General features: G+C 37.7%; 1 protein-coding gene across 9 annotated transcripts in view; it reads right to left on the bottom strand.

Moving 5' to 3' along the window:
- The window catches only part of COP1 (COP1 E3 ubiquitin ligase), a 212431-nt gene extending 189800 nt beyond the window's left edge, over window positions 1-22631 (bottom strand). For 7 of the 9 annotated variants that reach the window (XM_010336173.3, XM_039460042.2, XM_039460043.2 and 4 more), the window contains exons 1-2: window positions 21919-22608; window positions 2471-2530 (exon numbers count right to left, since the gene is read on the bottom strand). In XM_010336173.3, the coding sequence (XP_010334475.2) occupies window positions 2471-2530; window positions 21919-22325 (467 nt within the window). In that variant the 5' untranslated portion in view covers window positions 22326-22608. Of the gene's footprint in view, window positions 1-2470; window positions 2531-21918 lie in introns of all 9 variants that reach the window. The other 2 variants (XM_039460040.1, XM_039460044.2) reach the window with 1 other exon arrangement.
- Window positions 22632-22820: the final 189 nt, after the last annotated feature.

Here is a 22820-nt window from a genome sequence, read left to right as displayed (position 1 = left end):
AGTTTGAGAAAGTGTTACTATCTTATCTTCTGCTTATCTCTGTATGTGCCTATCAGCCCTTCTTCTATTTGGTCATTACATGCAAGGATTTTTACCCTCTGTACCCTTAATGTCTAGCACAATATCCTGTTAGAAGAATTTAAACTCAGTACATGTTGAATGTAAAAATAGATAGAAATCTATGCATGAAAGAATAGATAGAGCCAGGAAAGCAGCATATATCTAAATATCTAGATCAGTTACTTAGCAATAGGTGGGCATAATAAAGCGGTAAATATATATCTTGGAATACATATCTTGGGTCCACCTGAGAAATTTTCAATTTACTCACACTGCAACTCTTAAAATAATAATTTTAATTCTGCTGATATAAATGGGTGCCTACTTTCTCTATTATGTATCTGCTAATAAAAAAAGTATATTTCTCTATAGATGTATATCGTCTGTTTCTTCTACTATGTATATACTTGCTAACCAATATAAATATCTTTTTCTATCTGTGTAAACAAGGATGAGTACATATAGAAAACTGTGAGTAATCAGAAAATTCTAGAAAAAGAATGAACTATAACAAGAACAGCTAGGACAAATCAGAACCAGTCATCACATCTAATACCATACCTGTATCAATCCTAAAGCAAGACCCACACGACCAGAATTTCATTGGCAATACAGAGCAGAAAGTGATTTGTGAATCATAATTTTGTCAATACAATGATATACTAGAAAACAAGAAGGATTCAAGAAAGCAAGATGGCCTAAAACAAACTGGTAAAAAGATTCTGAAAGAATACTTAATCACTTCTTTTACTTGTGATAACCTCTGAAAAGGCAGGCAAGAAAGACTAGATAAAGGTAGACATTTGTATTTTATGTTACATCTTCCTGTACAACAATAGTTGCGTTTTAAAGCAAGAATATGCATTGCTGTTATCATTTTAACAGTTCGTAAGAAAGAACATAGATAATAGAAGCTAAGAAAGTGATGTTTATTTAAAGCTTTTTAAGTGACTAGCAAAGGGAATACACCTATCACCAAAGCATCATACTCCAGATGAAATGAAAGATCTTATCGACTAGTGTTAATACCCAATATTCTTCATGATGATTGGGTATCAATCTGCCAGATATCATATCCAACTTTAGCACAAAATTATGGGCCTGATTTCAACATGATTTAGAATATACAGCATATTAGAATACAAGGAATACTAAGGCTAAAATAATATGCCAACAGAATAGGTAAAAAATAAGCAAAAATAATTAAAAATACACAGATTATACATCCATTAGGATGCTTACTACCAAAAAACAACAGAAAATAAGAGTCGGCAAGGATGTGGAGACACTGGAACTCTTATGCACTGCTGGTGAGAACATAAAATAGTGCAGCCCCTACAGAAAACAGTATGGAGGTTTCTCAAAAATTAGAAACAAAATTACCACATGATCCAGCAATTTCACTTCTGAGTATACACCCAAAACAACTGAAAGCAGAGTCCCAAAGAGATGTTTGTATATCCATATTCACAGCAGATTATTTACGATAGCCAAAAGGTAGAAGACGCAACCCTAGTGTCTACTGACAGATGAATAACCAAAATGTAGTATACACATACGATGGTGTATTATTCTGCCTAACAAAGGAAAAAAATTCTAACACATGCTACAACACTGATAAACATTGAAGACATTATGCTAAGTGAAATAAGCTAGTCACAAAAAGACAAATACTTCCACTTATTCAAGGTATCTAGAGTAGTTAAATCCATAGAAACGGAAAGTAGAATGGTAGCTGCCAGGAGCTGTGGGGAAGGGGAAATGGGAAATTGCTGTTTAATGAGTGAAGAGTTTCAGTTTTGCACAAAAAGTTCTAGAGATCAATTGTACAATAATATGAACATATTTAACACTGCTGCACTGTTCACATAACTGTGGTTAAAATTATATATTCCTCCAAGACTAAGGAACCAGAAAAAAATATATAAAAAATATAAATTCAGTATTATGTGAATTCTACAATTAAAAAAATGTTTAACATATGGGTTAATGTGCCATGATATAATGTAAAGATAATGCTGAGCAAAGTGTTAAAGAAAAGAACACAGAACTTTTAAATCCTCTATCCTTCTTCCATGAACTTCTTGGCCTGCTTCACTGCGTTCTCCAACCTATTCCCACAAGTAACTAATGCTTCATGGTTGGTCCTCATTGCCCAGCATCACTAAGAATAGCAGTCAAAAGTTCTTATTAACATTAATTAATGCAGAAGTTTTCAAATCCATTGGTAAGGACTACGGTAAGTCTAAATATTTCGAAGAAATTATGTACCAGCCATATAGTAACTGCCTTAAACTGCCAGATATGAGATAATCAAAGTTCGTTTAAAACACATAACTTCTCATTGGCTACATTTACAGATAAGTTTTAAAATGCCAAAAGACTATTTTACTCCATAAAATTGTCTTACCAAAAGCTGTGGCCACATTTTGTCATGTATGCTTCTTCAATCATATCAAAGCAGATGGGGCTAAAAAGAAAACAGAAAAATAATTGATATATATTTTTCAAAGTAGAGTGATTACAAACTGGAAAAGGCTAGTAATAATATGAAATCATATTTCAATATAATAATATCATATTTATATATATATTTGAGCAAAGTCTTCAAATATTCTATCAATAAGAGATGAAATTTCTATTGAACTAAACTTTAGGGTCATCAACAAATGACAACTTGTTGAAGATGACCCTAAGGGTCACTGAGCTTCAAAATGAACTCAATGAGTAAAGGAAAATGGTTCCAACATTTTAACACCATCCATAATTTGTAATAGTACAATGCACTCACCAGAGCCCTTTAAAAAGTTCTACCATTGTTTTCTACCATTACCTGTACTCAAAAGCACCTACCTAGACCTGGTAAATACTCTTTTCTTCCTATCCCAAAGAAAGCCAGTTCCTTGAGTGATAAATTTATACAATTTCAGTTTCGACAATGCTTGTAGGTAATGACAATAATTGTAACAATTTATTAGCTATGTAAACAAAGCGAACGATATACATTAAACCCACAACATACATCAATTAACGGCGTCAATAACAAAGTGAAATAGTTACCTATTACTAGACACAGCTTATAGATGAGGGAACAAAGGCAGAGAGCTGTTAAAGTCACACAGCTAAGAAGTAACAAAGTCAAAATTCAAATTTAGGTCTATGTTGTTAACCACTTGTTCTATACTACTTTTTGATACTTGAGGTAAATGACAATTACAATTTTTTTCTCTTTTCTTTTCCTATAAAGAATAAAAAACGAATACTCAAAATCCCAGCCTATTTTGTACTTCTGATTTGCCACACAACATCATTCTGGCCAATGAAATACAGGCATCAATTTCTAATGGGCTACCATCTACAAGGTCAAAATTGCAAAGCCTTGTAAAAAGTCATTTCCTTTTATCTTTGCCTTTTCTTTCTTACTGAAATTATGATGTAGTGTCCAGAGATACTACAGCCATCTTCTGACCATGAAAACAAAATCCTTGAGCTAGGAAGACAGGATAGTGGTTTCTGGATGAAATCCTTGAGCAGCTGCATCAGCCTTGGATTGCCTCCGCTGGACTTCACATTACATGAGAAAGTAAATCTTCACTGTCTTACGTCAATGTTCATCAAGTTTTCTGTTACTGGCATACAAATCCAAATCCTTACTGATGGTAAAATGACACTTAAAACTGTAACTGAAAATGCACTCACTCCTACAAGAAAAACTTCTTGGGTACAAACACTATCCCTTAGAATATAAGAACGTAAAGTCTAATGGCAGAGTCAAATACGTTATAGATGATTACAACACAATGTGAAAATATATACAATAATGATAAATACATAATAATAAGAGGACATACTGGCTACAGAGAGACCCACAGAAAAGAAAACTGAGATTTGGGGGTCAGAGCAGGGGGAAGGGCAAAAAAGAATAAACCAATCAAGTCACTGAATATGTCAGGAGCTATTTAATAGAAAACAATACACACCTAGCTGGTAGCATTTTGAGAAAGGGATATTTCAATGTCTGAGGATCCTTTGAGTATGTCACTGCTAAGACATCCAACACCTCTATGCAAATTTTTAAAAGGCACTCTCCTAGCCTGGACAATATACTGAGAACTCATTTCTACAAAAAAATAAAAATAAAAATAAAAAGCCTAGCAAGCACAGGGCCACACGCCTGTAGCCCCAGCTACTCTAGATAGTTCCAGCTCCTCTAGAGGCTGAGGTGGGAGGATCACTTGAGCACAGCACAGCAGGCAGAAGCTGCAGTGAACAGACTGTGCCACTACACTCCATCCCAGGTTACAGAGCAAGACCCTGTCTCAAAAGGAAAAGTGAAAAAAAAGAGCACCTCAGAGAACTAAGGAATGTGTTAAGAACTTTAGCTTTTTAATTGAGTAAAAGAGTAATTGACTGGTGGATTTGGAAAAGAGGAGTGATGTGATTTGACAGTGATGAACCATATCATTCTACCTGCTATGCTGAAAAGAAGACTAAAGGGAAGCCAAGTATAGAAATGGTTATGGAAGCTATCATAATCCAAGTGAGAAAAGGTGCTGAAATGGACTAGGGTGGTAGCAGTGGGGTTGATAAGAAGTGGTCAGATTCTATATATATTTTGAAGGTAGAACTATGGTTTGCTGATAGATGTTGGGTATCAAACAAAAATCAATGAAGGTTTCTGGCCTGAAAACTCTAAGAAATTACTACAGCTTTACTTCGCAAAGCTCCATCATCCACTAGTTTACACAAAAGCAAAAAAGAAAAAGCAGGAGTATAGTATATGTCATGTCACACAATGTGTTGCACTAATACTAAATGTTACAGTACCTAAAAATTACTATCGGGCCGGGCACGGTGGCTTCCTGTAATCCTAGCACTTTGGGAGGCCGAGGTGGGTGGATCACCTGAGGTCAGGAGTTCAAGGCCAGCCTGGTCATCACGGTGAAACCCAATCTTAAAAATAAATGAATAAATAACATTACTATCAAATAAGTTCAAGCCAGTAGCTTTAAAGAAATGTATTCTGAACAACAAGTGAATTAAAGGTCTACATTTTTTTTTTAAAGACAGTGTCTCACTCTGCTACCCAGGCTAGAGTGCATTGGCACAATCATGACTCATTGCAACTTTGACCTCTTAGGCTCAGGACATCTCTCTTGCCTCAGCCTCTCAAGTAGCTGGGACTACAGGTGCATGCCACCACATATAGCTCATATATATGTAACATATATAATGCAGAGACAGGATCTCCTATGTTGCTCAGGCTGTTCTCAAACTCCTACCACTTTGGCCTCCCAAAGTGTTGGGATTATAGACAATAGCCACTATTCCTGGCTGAAATACTAGTTTTTTAACCACAGTTAAAGGCCACAGCTTTTAAGAAAAGTGAAAGTAATCCTAGCTATGCTATCTACAGCTTTGCGACTTTGAGCAAGTCTCCGTTTCTAATTATTTGTGTAACAGGGATGATATTTGTATCACAGAATCATTACACAGATTAACAATATATCTATGAGGTGCTCAATACAATGCCTGGCACACAGTATTCACTAAGTGATGGACTACACCAAAAAGAGAAAATGTGAGAAAATATACAACGGTAATAGGACTGGTGCTACGGTTTGGTATTTGTGTCTGCCTAAATTTCATATGTTGAAATCTTAACCCCAAGGTGATATTAAAATACGGGCCTTTGGGAGATTTTTTAGGTCATGAGGGCAAAACTCTGATAAATGGGATTAGTGCCCTTACAAAAGAGGTCTAAAGGAATTTTATCTCAACTTCATCCATGTGAGAACACAGAGAGCAGGCATTGTCTGTGGATCAGGAATTTAGTCAGACATAAAAATCTCCCCACCTTGATCTGAACTTCCCAACCTCCACAAACATGAGAAATAAAGTTCTGTTGTTTTTAAGCTACCTATTTTATGGCATTTTGTTACAGCAGTCTACACAGCCTGTAATACTTAAGAAGGGTACTATCCACCCAAGTCAAAAACTTTAAAGAATTCCTGTCAGAAACAGGTAGAATAGAATAAGAAGGGCTGACCAATTACTTCCCTTCCCAAGATGAAAAATCTCAGAAACTACAGAAATAAAGAGGAGAACCTAATGAAATACCATTAAGTCTTCCCAATTTTGAAGAACAAGAACATACCAGCTGTAGGTTAAGGGAAAAACCTATTCATTTAGAATCATCCATTTAGAAAACCAATTCATTCAGGATCCCTGTCACACCGTCAATCAAAAGCATTCAAGGAGGACGGGCAACCCTGCACTGAGCGAGTCTATTGGCACTCCATTTTTTTTCAACACCATGTGCTCACTTCATATCTGTGTCACATTTTGGCAATTCTCAAAGTATTTCAAACTTTTTCATTATTATTATACCTGTGTAGTAAACTGTGATCCGTTTTGGGGTACCACAAATTGCACTCAATAATAGATGGCAAACCTCATTGTGTCCTGACTCCTACACCAACTTGTGGTTCCCCTTCTTTCTTCCTCTCCTCCGACCATTGCATTCTAGCCTAAGTGAATCCCCCCCACCGCGCGCGCACACACACACACACACATGCGCGCGCAGAACAGAGCATCCCAGAGCTGTGACATATGTGAAATGTTCTAACATACATGTAACTGAAACCATAGAAGACAGAAAAAGTGTTAGACACAAATACCCAGAGACAGCAACTGAAATCATTTTTAAAATAACAAAAGACATCAAATCACAGATTTAAAAAACTCAGAAACCCCTAAATAGGGTTTTCAAAAACAAGAAAATATCTGTACCACGTACAATACATTTAAACTGCTAAAACCAAAAAGAAAAAGAAAACCTTGAAGGCAGCGCTAGACAGACACACTACACACAAAGGAATAAAGATAAAAACTGAAACAGACTTCTCATTGGAAACTATGCTAGGCAAAAGACAATGGAACAGGCACTGTCTAATTGAGAATTTTTTTCTTTCAGTTCTTTTATTATTGTATTTATTTCTTTCAGTCAATTTGGAAATATTTGATTATAAGTGTCATTTGTTTTGGGCATATTTTTCTGGCTTGCTTTCACTGTGTCTAGGGACAATATTATGTTTCTTTTTCTGTTGGAAACTCAATTTCTCGTTTTTTAGTGATAAACAAAAATACTTCTTTAAAATACTAAGAGAAAAAACTTTCAACTCAGATTTTATATTCAACAAAAATATCTTTCAAAATGAAGGCAAATAAACTCATTTTCAAACAAACACAAATTTAAGAGAATTCACTGCCCGCAGACCTGTACTACAAGATATATTAATGTAACTCCTGCAGGCAGAAGAAATACGAAGATAGACAGAAACTAGAATGTACACAAATAAATTAAGTGCTCTAAAAACAGTAATGAGAACATAAATACAAAATATATTTTTATCTTTCATCATTAAAAAATGAGAAACAAAGTGTTCCCAAGTGAAAAAGAATCATAATACTGTCTCTAGAAACAATGAAAGCAAGCCAGAAAAATATGACTGAAACAAATGACAATTATAATCTAATATTTCAAAATAGACTGAAAGAAATAAATACAATATCAATAATAAAAGAACTAAATGAAAAAATTCTCAATTAGAAAACCTTAGGAAACTTTTGTTTAGAAGAAAGAATTATTTTAACAGGGAAAAATCAGGAAAGAATTAGAATGAAAAAAGAAAGGAACACAAGAGTAAATAAGCATAATGGATAATGATTTAACACACAAAAAAGAGATGGCCATTGTAAGCATCTGACTTTACAACTCCCACCAGAGAACTTTAAATATAACAAAAAACTGAGTATCATTGAAACTACTACAGGGTGAATAACCATCATCCAAAATGGTTGAGACCAGAAGTGTTGCAGATTCGGATTTGTTCACATTTTGAAATACTTGTATTTATATTCTTATTGATTCAGCCTCCCTCATCTGAAAATTTAAAATCTAAAATGCCCATTAAGCATTTTCTTTTCATGTCATGTTGGCACTCAAAAAGGTTCAGATTTTGGAGCATTTCAAATTTCAGATTTTTTGATGAGATAGAGGTTATTTTGAACTTTTACCTCTTATCACTATTTATTAAAATCATGTTCTTCAAGCAATTAAATACTGTGAAGGAGACATTTTTATACCAATTGCCAGAAGGACTGATATCATACTGCACAATCCTAAGTTTGCCAAAAGATAATATATGTCATTTGGGACATTTAAAAACAAAAAACAAAACACTGCAGAACAGAGTCAGATACAGAAAATTATTTCATGAATCTAATATGCTTTTTTTTCTTTTCTTTCTTTTTGTTTTTGGAGACGGAGTTTCACTCTTGTTACCCAGGCTGGAGTGCAATGGCGCGATCTCGGCTCACCGCAACCTCCGCCTCCTGGGTTCAGGCAATTCTCCTGCCTCAACCTCCTGAGTAGCCGGGATTACAGGCACGCACCACCATGCCCAGCTAATGTTCTGTATTTTTAGTAGAGACGGGGTTTCACCACGTTGACCAGGATAGTCTCGATCTCTTGACCTCATGATCCACCCGCCTCGGCCTCCCAAAGTGCTGGGATTACAGGCTTGAGCCACTGCGCCAGGCCTTAATATGCATTTATAAGATGTATCATCTCAGTTAATCAAGGGTCATATTGCAATCAGTCTGACTACCAAGTAATATCATTAATCACCGCTCTATTTGTGATTCCCTTTTATATGCAGTATTTCCTTCAAACGCAGCATCCAAATTTATTAACTGAATTTAATCAGTACTTACAAAGTACCATCTTAGAACTAGCCAAAAACTAGTATGTATATAGTTCAATATATGTATATTTTGATACAAATGCTAACTTTATTATGCTTTCATAAAATATATCAACTGTCTCATAGTAGTACTGGTTCCAACTGAAAAAAAAATCAATCTTTCAAAGGTTAAATACTAAAAATATTAATAATAGCAACAGTAATACCAAGATAATCAGAGCCAGGCACAATCTAGAGTCATTTAGGAAAACAAGCAGTAGTTATATATTACATAAACAGGACCACAGAAACACTTTTGTATTTTGATACCAAATGCCAAACTCTAGCAAATAACCACCTGATTCTTTGTGATGATTTTGTAATTTATAATGCCTTTTTACATGTATTATATAATCTAAACCTCATAATCTTATAGAATGTTACTTAATCCCAAGTTATACATGAAAAAACAGATACCAAAACAATAAATTATTTGTCCAAAGTTGAATCTCAAAGTCATAAATTCCAAGCCCAGTGTCCTTTCTATCTTGCTATAATCTCAGAAGAGTAATAAGAACATGCATCATTGTGACTATGAAAATCAAAATCACAGCAATCAGTATAAAGAAGACCTTGGAAAAACTATTTTAAATATACTCAAAATTATATACAACTTTAGGAATGAAAGACACCCAGCAAAAGGGCCATGGGAATGTTTCTTACTTCCTCACAAAATTTTCAAACCTTGAAATTTCTCTAGCTTCCTCTTTTCCCTTAATTCCTTACTTTTTCCTTTACTTCCTTCAAAAGCAGCATCCAAATTCAACTGGCCCCAAGTCTATTCAGGACTGACAGAAACAAAAATGAGTAAAAAGGAAATAAATAAATAAATAAACTTCAAATTCTTCTTTACACCTATAGTGATAACATTGGATCCTGCAAACCAATCTTCATATGCAGCAGGTAAATTTCAGTCTCTATCTCATCATCTCACTCTTTCCTAGTTCCAATTCCTGAGAAAAGCATTACAAAGAAAGGGAAGGGAGGAAAAAAGGAAGGAAGCTGAAGAGGTTATATCTACATCAGAGTAAATAGATTTCAGAACAAGGATCATTACCACGAATAAAGAGCGACATTTCAAAATGATAAGGAAGTCAATTCACCAACTGTGTGTGTAAATTTCAAAATACCTGAAGCAAAAGCTGAGAGAACTAAAAGGAGACATAGCCAAATCAAGTTAGCATTGGAGACGGTTGAAGAGCATGTAATTGACAGTACAAATATACAGAAAACAAATAGGCATACACAGGACTTAAATAACACATCAACCAACTTGACTATCTGACATGTATAAAATACCCCAGGCTACACATGGCAGAATATTTATTTTTTTTCAAGTGCATATGGACCATTAGTGAAGATAATGCTTACGGTGGATCATGAAACAAGTCTCAATAAATTCAAAAGAACTAAAATCACATAAAGTATATTATCTCTACAAAGTTGAATTATATCACAAATCAGACACACAGAATGATACCAAAAAAATTCTCATTCAGAAATTAAACAAATGCAGCCATAAAAAGGAATGAAATAATATCCTTTGTAGCAACATGGATGCAGGCGGAGTATGTCATCCTAAACGAATTAACCCCAAAACAGAAAACCAAATACCTCATGTTCTCATTTTTAAGTGAAAGCTACATATTGGGTACACAAAAAGATAGGAACAAGAAACACTGAGGATTCCAAAATTGGGGAGGGCAGGGGTTAGGAGCTGAAAAACTACCTATCGGGTACTATGTCCACTACCTGGGCAACAGGATTACTAGAAGCCCAAACCTCAGCATCACACAACATACTTGTAATAAACCTGCATATGTACAGGTAAAATAAACAACATACTTCTGAATAATCCATGGTTCAAATAAGAAATCACAGGGATAATGAGAAAGTATTATGAACTGATTGAAAATTTAAAGCTTCAGCTAAAGTAGGAATTAGAAAGGGAAACCGGTAAGATTGTTTTTATTGAAAAGAGGGTCAAAATCAATGATCTAAGCTTTCGTACTAAGAAACTAGAAAACAAAACATGCAACTCCAAATAAGCAGAAGAAATTTAAAAAGTAAAACTGAGGCCAGGTGACGTGGCTCATGCCTGTAATCTCAGTTGGGAGGCTGAGGCGGGTGGATCACGAGGTCAAGAAATCGAGGCCATCCTCGTCAACACAGTGAAACCCCATCTCTACTAAAAACACAAAAATTAGCTGGGCATGGTGGCACACGCCTGTAGTCCCAGCTACTGGGGAGGCTGAGGCAGCAGAATTGCATGAACCTGGGAGGCGAAGGTTGTGGTAAGCCAAGATCACACCATTGCACTCCAGCCTGGACAACAAGAGGAAAATTCCATCTCAAAACAAAAAATGTGAAATGGAAAATTGGTGGAATAGAAAACAAATAAAACCGGCCAGGCACAGTGGCTCCCAGTACCTCGGGAGGCCGAGGCAGGTAGATCATAAGGTCAGGAGTTTGAGACCAGCCTGGCCAAAATGGTGAAACCTTGTCTCTACTAAAAATACAAAAATTAGCTGGGTGTGGTGGTGCATGCCTGTATTCCTAGCTACTTGGGAGGCTGAGGCAAGAGAATCGTGTGAACCAGGGAGGCAGAGGTTGTAATGAGCCAAGATTGCACCATTGCACTCCAGCCTGGGAAAAAAGAGGGAAACTCCATCTCAAAAAAAAAAAAAAAAAAAAAAACCTATATAGAAAATCATTAATATGAAAGCTGATCATTTGTAAAGAGTAAAAAACATTAATAATCCTCTAGCTAAACCATTCAAGGAAAAAAAAGAAAAACACAAATTATCAGGAATTAAAGATGGGACATCATTCCAAGTCCAAGACATTAAAAAAAATAAGGGATACATTATTATTATGCCAATAAATTCAACAATTGGGTGAAATGGAAACACTCTTAAACTACTACAGTTAAAGAAATATAGAGCCTGAGTAGTCCCTGTCTATTAAAAAAATTGAATTAGTTAATTAAAAACCTTCCCACAAAGGGAAGGACAGAAATCATACAAAAGATATGAAGCCCCAAAACTATGGCTTCACTTGTAAGTTTTACCAACCACAAAAGGGAAAATACCAACTTCATACAAACTCTTCCAGAAAATAGAAGGGGAACATTTCTCATCTCCTTTTAGAACCCAGCACTAGCCAGGCACAGTGGCTAATCCCAGCACTTTGGGAAGTCAAAGTGTGGGAGGATCACTTGATCCCAGGAGCTCAAGACCAGCCTGGGCAACTCAGTGAGACCCTAATCACTGGGGTGGGGGGGGGGGTTGGGGAGGAAGGAAAGGGAAGGGAAGGGAAGGGGAGGAGGGATGGGAAGGGAATGGAGGGAAGCCATCAATAATACCTATGTTATGGGTTAAATTGTTTCCATCCCTCAAGAAAGAAAATCGCTATGTTCTATTCCCAGTATCTCAGAATTTGCATTTGAAAATAAGACATTTAAAGAGATAATCGAGGTAAAATAACTTCGTATTGGTGGGCCCTATTCCAACACAACCAGTATTCTTCTAAGATACAGGCAACACACAAACTGAGGGCTGACAAAGTTATGACACAACAAAAAGTGGCCCAACCTATGCAAGCTGGCAAGACCCTCATCTCTATTAAAAATTTTAAAAAATTATCCAAGTGTGGTGACATATTCCTGTAGTGCCAGCTACTAGGGAGGTTGAGGCAGGAGGATCCCTTGGGCCCAGGAGTTCAAGGATGCAGTGAGCAGTGATGGTGCCATTGTATTCCAGCTTGAGCAAGACAGCAAGACCACCTCTTCAAAAAAAAAAAAAAAAAAAAAGAAAGGAAACAGGCCTCAGAAGAAACCAAATCTGTCTCTACCTTGTTTTGTACTTGTAGCCTCTAGAACTATGAGAAAATATATTTCTGATGTTTAAGCCACCTAGTCTGTGGTACTTTGTTATGGAGGCCCAAGCAAACCAATACAGTCTGATATGAAAACCAGAAAAGTTACAAGAAAATCACAGACCAATATCACTCGCTAACAAAGGTACAAAAAATCCTTTTAAACAATTATCCAATCAAATAAATCCATTACAAGCAAACCAATACAGTCTGATATGAAAACCAGAAAAGTTACAAGAAAATCACAGACCAATATCACTCGCTAACAAAGGTACAAAAAATCCTTTTAAACAATTATCCAATCAAATAAATCCATTAATGTATGTTTTCTTTTTCTGTTTTTTTTTTTTTTTTTTTTTTTTTTTTTTTTTGAGACAGAGTTTCGCTGTTGTTACCCAGGCTGGAGTGCAATGGCACGATCTCGGCTCACCGCAACCTCCGCCTCCTGGGTTCAGGCAATTCTCCTGCCTCAGCGTCCTGAGTAGCTGGGATTACAGGCACGCACCATCACGCCCGGCTAATTTTTGTATTTTTAGTAGACACGGGGTTTCACCTTGTTGACCAAGATGGTCTCGATCCTTGACCTCATGATCCACCCGCCTCGGCCTCCCAAAGTTCTGGGATTATAGGCGTGAGCCACCACACCCGGCCCATTAATGTATGTTTTTAAAATAGGGTATACACATTTAAAAGATGTAAAGCCGTATTTATATACAGACATGATCATTTTCTTATAAATCCTACAGGTTCTAACAAAAAGCTATTAGAACTAGTAAGTAAACTTAAAATTTCATAAAACGCCAAGGTCACCATAAAAAAGTTGTGGATTTACATACTAGCAACAATTAGAAATTGAAATTAAAAGAACATTTAGAACAGCATCAAAAACATAAAATACTTGAGTAAATTTAACAAAATACGGTGCAAACCCGAAACTGAAAAGTATAAAACACTGCTGAGAGAAGAAATTAAAGAGGACCTAAATAATTGGAGAAACATACTATGTTCATGATTCAAAAGACTTGATAATATTAAGATGTCATCTTCCCAAATTAAATCGCAGATTCAAAGTAACCAAAATTAAAATCTTGCATCCTTTTTTGTAAAACTTGGCAAGTTATCCTAAGATTTATGTGAAAATGCAAAGAACCTAAATAACCAAAACAACTTTGAAATAAAGGATGAAAATTACAATACCTGATTTCAAGATGTACTACAATGATCTAGTAATCAAAACAGTGTGGCACTTGTGTAGGAATAAACACATATATATCAATGGGACAGAATAAAAATTACAGAAATAAAATCATACAGTTAATTTTTGAAAAAGGTGCCAAGAAAATTCAATGAACAAAGATGATCTTTTCAACAAATGATGTTACAATATTAATGAAGCCTCCAGCCCTTACCAAACACAGTATATAAAAACTAACTTGAAATGGATCATGACCATAAGAAAACTATAAATCTTCTAGAAGAAAATACACAAGAGAATATGTTCTAATTTCATGTTAGATAACTTCTGAGTTAGAACACAAAAATTACAAATAATAAAAATCAATAAATTGAACTTAACATTGAAAACTAACAATACACTGGAAAAAAGACAACTTTTGCACTTTAAAAAATTATTAAGAAAATGAAAAGATAAGCAATAAACTAAGAGAAAACATCACAATTACACAGGTCTGACTAAAGATGTATGCAGAATACATAAAGAACCCTTACAACACAAGATGACAAGCAATTTTAAGGGGAAAAAAATAGGCCATGGATTACAACAGACACTTCACAAAAGATATGCAAATGAAAAGCTCATAAAAATATTTTCATTGTCATATAACAATGAGATACCACTACATATCCACAAAAATGACTAACATTTAAAAGACTGAAAACATTGAGCACTGGCAAGGATATGAAACAATAGTAACTTTTATTTGTTGCTGGTAGAAATGCAAAATGGTACAGGCACTTTTTAAAAAGTTTTGCAGTTTCTTTTAAAATTAAACATACACTTGGCATAGAACCCAGCAATTCACTACTAGGTATTTTTACCCTAGAAATGTAAAGACATGTCTGCACAAAAACCTGAATGCTTACAGAGCTTTCTAAATAGCCAAAAAACCAGAAACAAATGAGTCAAAAATCTTTTAACTAGAAAATACATAAACAGTTCATGTTATATCCATATAATGGGATACTACTAAGCAATTAAAAGAAAAAATAGTACATTCAACTACATCAGTATATTTCAGAAACATTATACCAAACGAAAGAAACCAGACACAGAAGACTACTACCTACTAAAGCACTCTGTTAATATGAAATTCCAGAAAAGGAAAAGTGACAGCAATACAAAGCAGATCACTGGTTGCCAGGTGTCAGGTGTGGGATGTTAGACACAAAGCATGTAGTGTTGGCAAAAGTGAACTTTCTGGAAATGTATCATATCTTCATTAGGATGGTGACTGCACAGGTGTATTCATGTGTCAAAACTCGCTGAACTATACACTTATGACCACTGACTTATTTTATGCAAATTATAACACAGTTAAGCTGATGTTAAGTAAAATCAGCCTCTAAATAAAAGCAAGGAAATGGGTGGTTAGCTTGAGTAACCATTTGTAATAGTGGTTAAGAACCTGATCTCTAAGCCAAATTGTCTGAAAACTGGCATCACCATTATTAATTGTGTAACTGAGACAAGTTATATAACTCCTCTGGGCCTCATTTCCTCATCTACAAAATGGGAACTATAAGAGCATCTATATCACACAGTTTTTGCGATGATTAAACAAGTAACGCAAAACCTTTACAACAGTGCCTGGCAAATAGCAATTTATATTTGGCATTTATTATTACAAGTGTTTGTCCCAAACTAATTGTTAGTATAACACATTCCATCTTCACTTGAGTGGACTTGGCATTTATAAACTTTGAGTTTCTTTTTTTTTTCTTTTAGACGGGGTTTCACTGTATTCGTCAGGCTAGTCTTGAACTCCTGATCTCAGGTGATCCTCCTGCCTCAGCCTCCCAAAGTGCTGGGATTACAGGCGTGAGCCACTGCACCTGGCAACTTTTGAGTTTCAAGTATCTAAAAGAACCCCCCAAAGGGTCATCGGTAATTTTTACAAAGCCTATGTTGTCTCATCTCTAAAAAGAGCCAATTGCCTATCCATGAATTAATACTAAAGACAGAGGATTTCTGCACTACACACTAGAGCACTTATCACGTGTTCCAATTCTGAATTTTGGGAAGAAACACACCACCCCAAACCACATAGATTAGGAAGGATGGATTCCCAAAGGTTACACAGGAAATAAAATAAACAGAAATCAGACCACCTACTGCAATCTACGTTTCCCTCTACACAGAAAATCAGTTTATACAACTTAATTGCAAAAAATGAAAGGACAAATAACATATTTTAGGATATTTAAAAAAATGTTACTCTCAGTGAATATATTGTTTGAGAAAGTACCGAACTATCTGAATAGAACTTGGCTCACACATATATGAAAAAAAGAGGAGAAAAAACAAGGTGGAGGTTAAAGACGGGAGTGGGGCAACACCACATATAAACATAGTTCAAGAATTTTAAAAGCACTTTAACTTTTTTTTTGAGACGGAGTTTCGCTCTTGCTACACAGGCTGGAGTGCAATGGCGCGATCTCGGCTCACCGCAACCTCTGCCTCCTGGGTTCAGGCAATTCTCCTGCCTCAGCCTCCTGAGTAGCTGGGATTACAGGCGTGCACCACCATGCCCAGCTAATTTTTGTATTTTTAGTAGAGATGGGGTTTCACCATGTTGACCAGGATGGTCTCGATCTCTCGACCTCGTGATCCACCCGCCTCGGCCTCCCAAAGTGCTGGGATTACAGGCTTGAGCCACCGCGCCCGGCCGCACTTTAACTTTTAAAAGACAGAGTTTCACTACATTGCCCAGGTTGTACTCAAACTCCTGTAGCTGAGACTACAGGGATGTACCACCATGCCCAGCTTAAAAAACATTTTACTTGGTATACAGGTTGAATATCCCTAATTTGAAAATCTGAAATCCAAAATTATCCAAAGTCCAAAATGTTTTCAGTGCCAACATGACTCTCAAAGGAAATGCTCACTGGAGCATTTTAGATTTCAGATTTTTCAGATTAAGAATGAATGCTACCTCATAAATATAATGTAAATATTCTAAAATTCAAAAACAAAACCAAAACACCCTAAAATCCAAAACACTTCTGATCTCAAGCACTTCAGATAAAGGATACTCATCCTGTAATACAAATTTTAACAGGAAAAAGACGATGGGCTAATTCCACCGTCAAAAAAGCCTTTACTCCCAAGCCGTGGAAGTTTTCTGAGGAAAAGGGTATGAGGTTAAAATAATTATATAAAACAAAGAAATCACCATTAAGAACATACATACATATACAAGAAGGAAAAGTAAGCAACAAGGTTTAAGGCTGCAGTTACTTTAATCAGTAACAGTTCTTAGATGGAACATACCACCTATGTAATGTTGGCCCATTATTAGAAAAGGTATAAAAATTTGTAAAAGGAAAAGATAACTACTTATCAACACATTCTTTAGTAATGAACTACTGTTGCACAAGTACCTCCTTCTCAATTTATAGACTGCAATTCAAAGTTAATAGTCTATCTTGTTTCATAATCATCTTTATTTTCTCTACCACTTAATTCACCCATAGAAGTCTTCTGCTGCCATTGATGCTGATGCCCCACCACCTGATAGTCCATAGGTCTGACAGTACCGATAGATCTGATGAAAAATACAGTATCAGCTCCTGTAGAGTATATTTCATCACTGTCATCCAAATGGCACATGTATTATAAAGCAAAAGAAGCAACAAGTTTGAGTTTTGCAGATTCAAAGAAGTTCTTGATTGATATTACTGTAATAATTAAGTGATAAATGATGGTTTATTTCAGAAACTGAATATGCTTTAACATCACATTTAGTCCTGTATTTATAACCTCACAGTGGTCTAAAAAGAAAAGCTACTTCAATTTTCCATTTTTCTATCTATCAGAGTAAATTCAGTCCTATAATTCAGTGACTTTAAAATTTATTTTACTGATATGTCCAGTGAGAAATACATTGCATATACATTTCTGCACAAACTGTTACTATCTTTATTACGCCAGATTCTGTGATATGTTATATTCTATTTCACTTTTTTTTTTTTTTTTTTTGGAGACAGGGTCTCACTCTGTCACCCAGGCTGGAGTGCAGTGGTGTGATCCTAACTCACTGCAGCCTCAACGTTATAGGCTTACGTGGTCCTCCCACTTCAGCCTCCTGGGTAGCTGGGACTTACAGGCAACATGCCATCACACAGGTTAATTTTTGTAGAGATGGGGTTTCCTCATGTTGTCCAGGATGGTCTTTAACTCCTGGGTTCAAGCAATCCTCCTACCTTGGCCTCCCAAGGGGCTAGCATTACAGGAGTGAGCCATGATGCCCAGTCTAACTTTTTAATAGTCTGAAAAACAGAGCTGGGCATTTTTCAGACTATTAAAAATAGCCTGGGATTACAGGTGGTGGCACCCATCTCTAATCCCAGCTACTTGAGAGGCTAAGGCACGAAGATTGCTTGAGCCTAGGTGTTCAAAACCAGCCTGGGCAACATAGGGAGAGCCCTATCTCAAAAAAAAAAAAGTTTGAATACCAGTTATAGTAACAAGAATGGTCAACGGGCTTCATCTTTAGTACTAAATGTAATTAATAGGTAATGGCTATATATTGTGCTATGCACAGTCCATTAGAATTTTAACATTTGCCAAGGCACTAAGAAGCATCAATAGTACTAACATCTGCCATGATACTGAGAGGAAATGATGCCAGGTTATATTATAATTATGCAGTTAAAAACCATTCTTCGAATCAAATCATGAGCTCCTTAAGAAGAGAGAATCTTAGTTTAATACAAAATAGGCAGTCACATATTTACTGAATGGTAGCTCTATTTAATGGAGATCCTATTTTCATCAAGCAGATGGTTAAAAGTTAACCTTCCCGTAAAGAGCAAATGCATATTTCTGTTGCAAGAATGACTGGGACTTGCAGAGGTAGAAAACTTCATTTGAGACATTTGGAAAAGCTAATATAAAGGCAGTAGTTATAGAATTGTTTAAAAAAGGAGTCAGTATAAAAAACAGAAGTCATCTTTCAAATACAGACGAGACTTACAGTCTCGTTAAATGGACCATATAAGAAAATTTTGAAAAAAATTACAAAGACTTCCTTTGAATGTTGAAAATGTATCCAATGTCAAGCCAAATAGTACTATCCTGTATCACAGATTCTCCGTCAATAAAACTGTTAAAACTATTCAACTTGATAATACCTTCAATCTTTTGTGTAAAATAAAATATTAAAATGAAACATAAACCCCTAAAATGTTTATTAATTCTGCAATTCAATATAAACTTACTTTCAAATATAAGTCAGGAGAGGCCAATGTTTATTGCTGAAATTAGGTATGTGACTATTTAATCAACAGTTCTCAAGAAGGGGAGGACAGGTCCCTCTCACCAGGAAAGCATATGTAAACTACACTCCCTACACAACCCTCCAATTCAGTCTGTCCTCTTGGGATTCATGGCAGGTAAGAACAGGGAGTGGAGAGGGATAAAACATTTATTTCATACGATTAACAAACAGCTGCTTCTCCTCCAATCTATGCCCTTTAAGAACCAGTAAGCTAAATACATGTACTCAAACTTACAGATCTGAAACTCTCTACTTGCACACAGAGAAAACAAAGTTGAGAGCTGGGAAATCTGAGTTCTCATTTTGTCCTTACCTGTCCAATGAGAAACAAATTACTTCTCTGTGCCTCAATGAGAAAATAATTAGTACTGTATTAAAAAAATAAGTCATATATAACATCACAGAATTGTTGTAAAGATAAAATAAAATGTAAAGCACAAACATATGTTTAAAATGTCCCGCAAATGAATAAGAAATTATCATTATTCAAACTTGGGCTCCATTTAAATATAAAAGCATGGAATTTGAATTGGTTCACAGTTTGACCTTGGGGCACACAAGACAAGACCCAGAGCCATACTGGGGAAAAAAAAGGATTCCTTGGACCTTGCCTAATCTGTATCATCCTACCTCAAGAGCCTGGCCAAAATCAAACCTGGCTTGAGTTTTAAAACAGACTCTTATTAATTCTTCTGAATATTAAACCTCACCAGAAAAATAAGTAATTAATGAGATTCTTAGAAAGTGAAATACTCAGGGCTGCGGTGGCTCACACCTGTAATCCCAGCACTTTGGGAGACCAAGGCAGGCGGTTCACCTTAAGTCAGGAGTTCAAGACCAGCCTGGCCAACATGGTGAATCCCCGTCTCCTCTAAAAATTAGACCGAGGGGTGGCAGGCGCCTGTAATCCCAGCTACTACTAGGGAGACTGAGGCTGGAGAATCACTTGAACCCGGGAGGCGGGGGTTGCAGGGAGCCGAGATTGTGCCACTGCACTCCAGCCTGGGTGACAGAGCAAGAGCAAGACTCTTGTCTCAAATACAAATTGTAATAATCTTACCATTTAAAAAAAGGTCAGAATTTCCAATTCCCTATTGCATAGCCTACAGTGCACTGAAGTTCATATGGTGCCTGGCCCACAACGAATGTCATATAAGTCTCTCTTGAACGGCAGTGATTGATTCTCTTATTTCTCACATCTTTCACGCTATCTTTGTATACATATATGGAGGCTAACATGTTTGTGTTCGTTAAGAATACTAAAAATTAAAATGCAAATAGCAGCTAAAGAGACAACTAAATTCTGCACACGCTACTTTATTAGGCTTATTAGCCACTCGCACTATCGACTCTCAGACCCAACCATATATAACTGCTTATTTATAAATAACAATCACATTATAGCCCAAATGTTCAATGAAAAACATCAATTCTGAATCCAGAATAATGTACAAAAAAGCAGAAAGGTGAATAAAGACATTATTTTTGCGGAGGAACTAGAAACTGTTAAGTCTAATCAATAACTTTCCTAAGAGTTTCAACTTCTAGCCCTATCATATTTAATAACACCAACTCCGACCATCTTCAACCCTGATCTAAATCAACTTTCCTCATTATGACTGTGCAAACAGCCAACTTCCTACATGACTAATATTTGATCAACAATTTCCTCAAGAGAAAAAGCACAAAACACTACCAGTTCTTAACCAGCTAACAGCAATTACTTCTCATAATCCGACCAACATCTAAAACTCAATAAAAATTCCAAAACTCTCAAGCAAGACAATCGACCCGACCTTCACGTAATGACTAACCCCTCTACCCCAAATGTCAGGACGAAACACTACTGTATCATTCAAGATGCCAACTATGATGACAAAATGTCGATACCTAGCATTTCTCAAGTCAGAAGTTCGAGTATACTCTTATCCAGTAAGTACAATTACATCTGACACGGGGATGTTATTCAACAAATGTGGTTCTCTCTTTTCAAGACACTTAGCGGAGAAGTGAAAAATCTGTTAACAGACTTTGACTACAGCGGTCTCAGCAGCAGATTCCTAAGTGGCCCATTCTCAGAAATGGAAGAAGAGAGATATTTACACATACATACGATGGGTAGTTCCTATAAAAATATATATATAAGACATCCATGCTTACGTTTACAGCATCATCTATCATACTTCAAATAAACAAATTTTGACCAACTCCATCCCTCTGCATTCCAGGAAGCTTAGTCTTCTCCACCGACAAATTTAATTCATCCCAGTAAGTACTACTGATTGACTGAGTGCTCAGTTCATCAGAGTCAAAAAATTTTTAAGACCCAACGTCTTTGCCTAACTTTGTTGTCCAAAACCATTTATTATTTGACCTTCCACCGTCGTCTATTCCCTAAACGCTCTTCACTTCCTCCTCAGCAGCACTTACCTACCTCTTTATTATCCCCACCCTGCCCGGACACCCCAACATTCCTCCACCCCACCAACCGGGAGCCTGAATGCCTGCAAACGCTCGAAACCCTCTGCAGACACCGCCACAGCACCAGCATCCCAAGCCCTCCAACCAGCCATCCCCACGCCGGACCCCCCGCCCCCGAGCCTAGGCGGCAGAAACGCATCATTTAAGCACAAGGAGGCAATGCTCTTCAAACGCACCATACGAAGTCGTTGCTTTTGTCCTCGTAGGAGTTGATGAGCCCGTTGCAGAGGGGGGCGAGCAGAGGTCGCTTCCTGCTGCCGCCGCCCAGGCTGGAGCTGCTGCCTCCTACGCCGGCACTGGGCCTGGCCGCGCAGCTGTGCCGGGACAGGCCCGTGGACACCGCCCCGCCGCCGCTGCCCGACACGGCCGGCGCCACCAACACAGGCCGCACCGGGCCCCCGAGGCCGCCGGAGCCGGCGGCCTGGGCCGCCCCACCCGACACCGGCGCCGCAGCCGAAGCCGCCACGGAAGGCGGCGACGGGGAAGAGGATAAGGACGAGGAGGCGGAAGTCACCGAGGAGGCCGCCGAGGAGCCGGGGCTTGTCCCAGCGGAGCCCGACCCGGCCTGGCGGCTCCCAGACATCGTGACTCCCTCCCCTCCGGCCCGGCGCTCGGAGGAGAGGGACCGCGACCTCGACCCTCCGCCGCCTCCCCTCCCCTCAGCCCCAGTGCATCTTGAGGACGCCCGCCGCGCCGGGAGGTCGGGCCGAGGAACAATAAAGTTGCGTTTTTTCAAGGCAGCCACACCACAGCGTCCGACGGGAGGGGGCGGAAGAAACTAAAAAGGGGAGTAGAAGGCACCACGGCTGTCCGGGCCGCCGCCGCCGCCGCGGTCCCCGCCGCAGCCAACCCCGGCGCGCCGTGGCCGACCGTGCGCGCGCGCGCGAGCGGCGGAAGGGGCGGGCGCGGCGGGGGATACAACTGGGGACGCAACCGGGCTGCGCTGAGACACCGAAGGCACGCCCTCGAGGACGGGGCTCCCTGGCAAAGGGAGTCTCTCCGTCCCAAACCGTTTTCTTTCGTGACGTGCCAGGGGGTAGGCCGTCTTCATGCAGTGAAAGGGTTGAGGAAAGTAGAA

The sequence above is a fragment of the Saimiri boliviensis genome, chromosome 19 (assembly GCF_048565385.1).
Source record: "Saimiri boliviensis isolate mSaiBol1 chromosome 19, mSaiBol1.pri, whole genome shotgun sequence".
NCBI lineage: Eukaryota > Metazoa > Chordata > Mammalia > Primates > Cebidae > Saimiri > Saimiri boliviensis.
The sequence above is the reverse complement of the archived record's forward strand: the minus strand, read 5'-3'. Positions and strand labels throughout refer to the sequence as shown.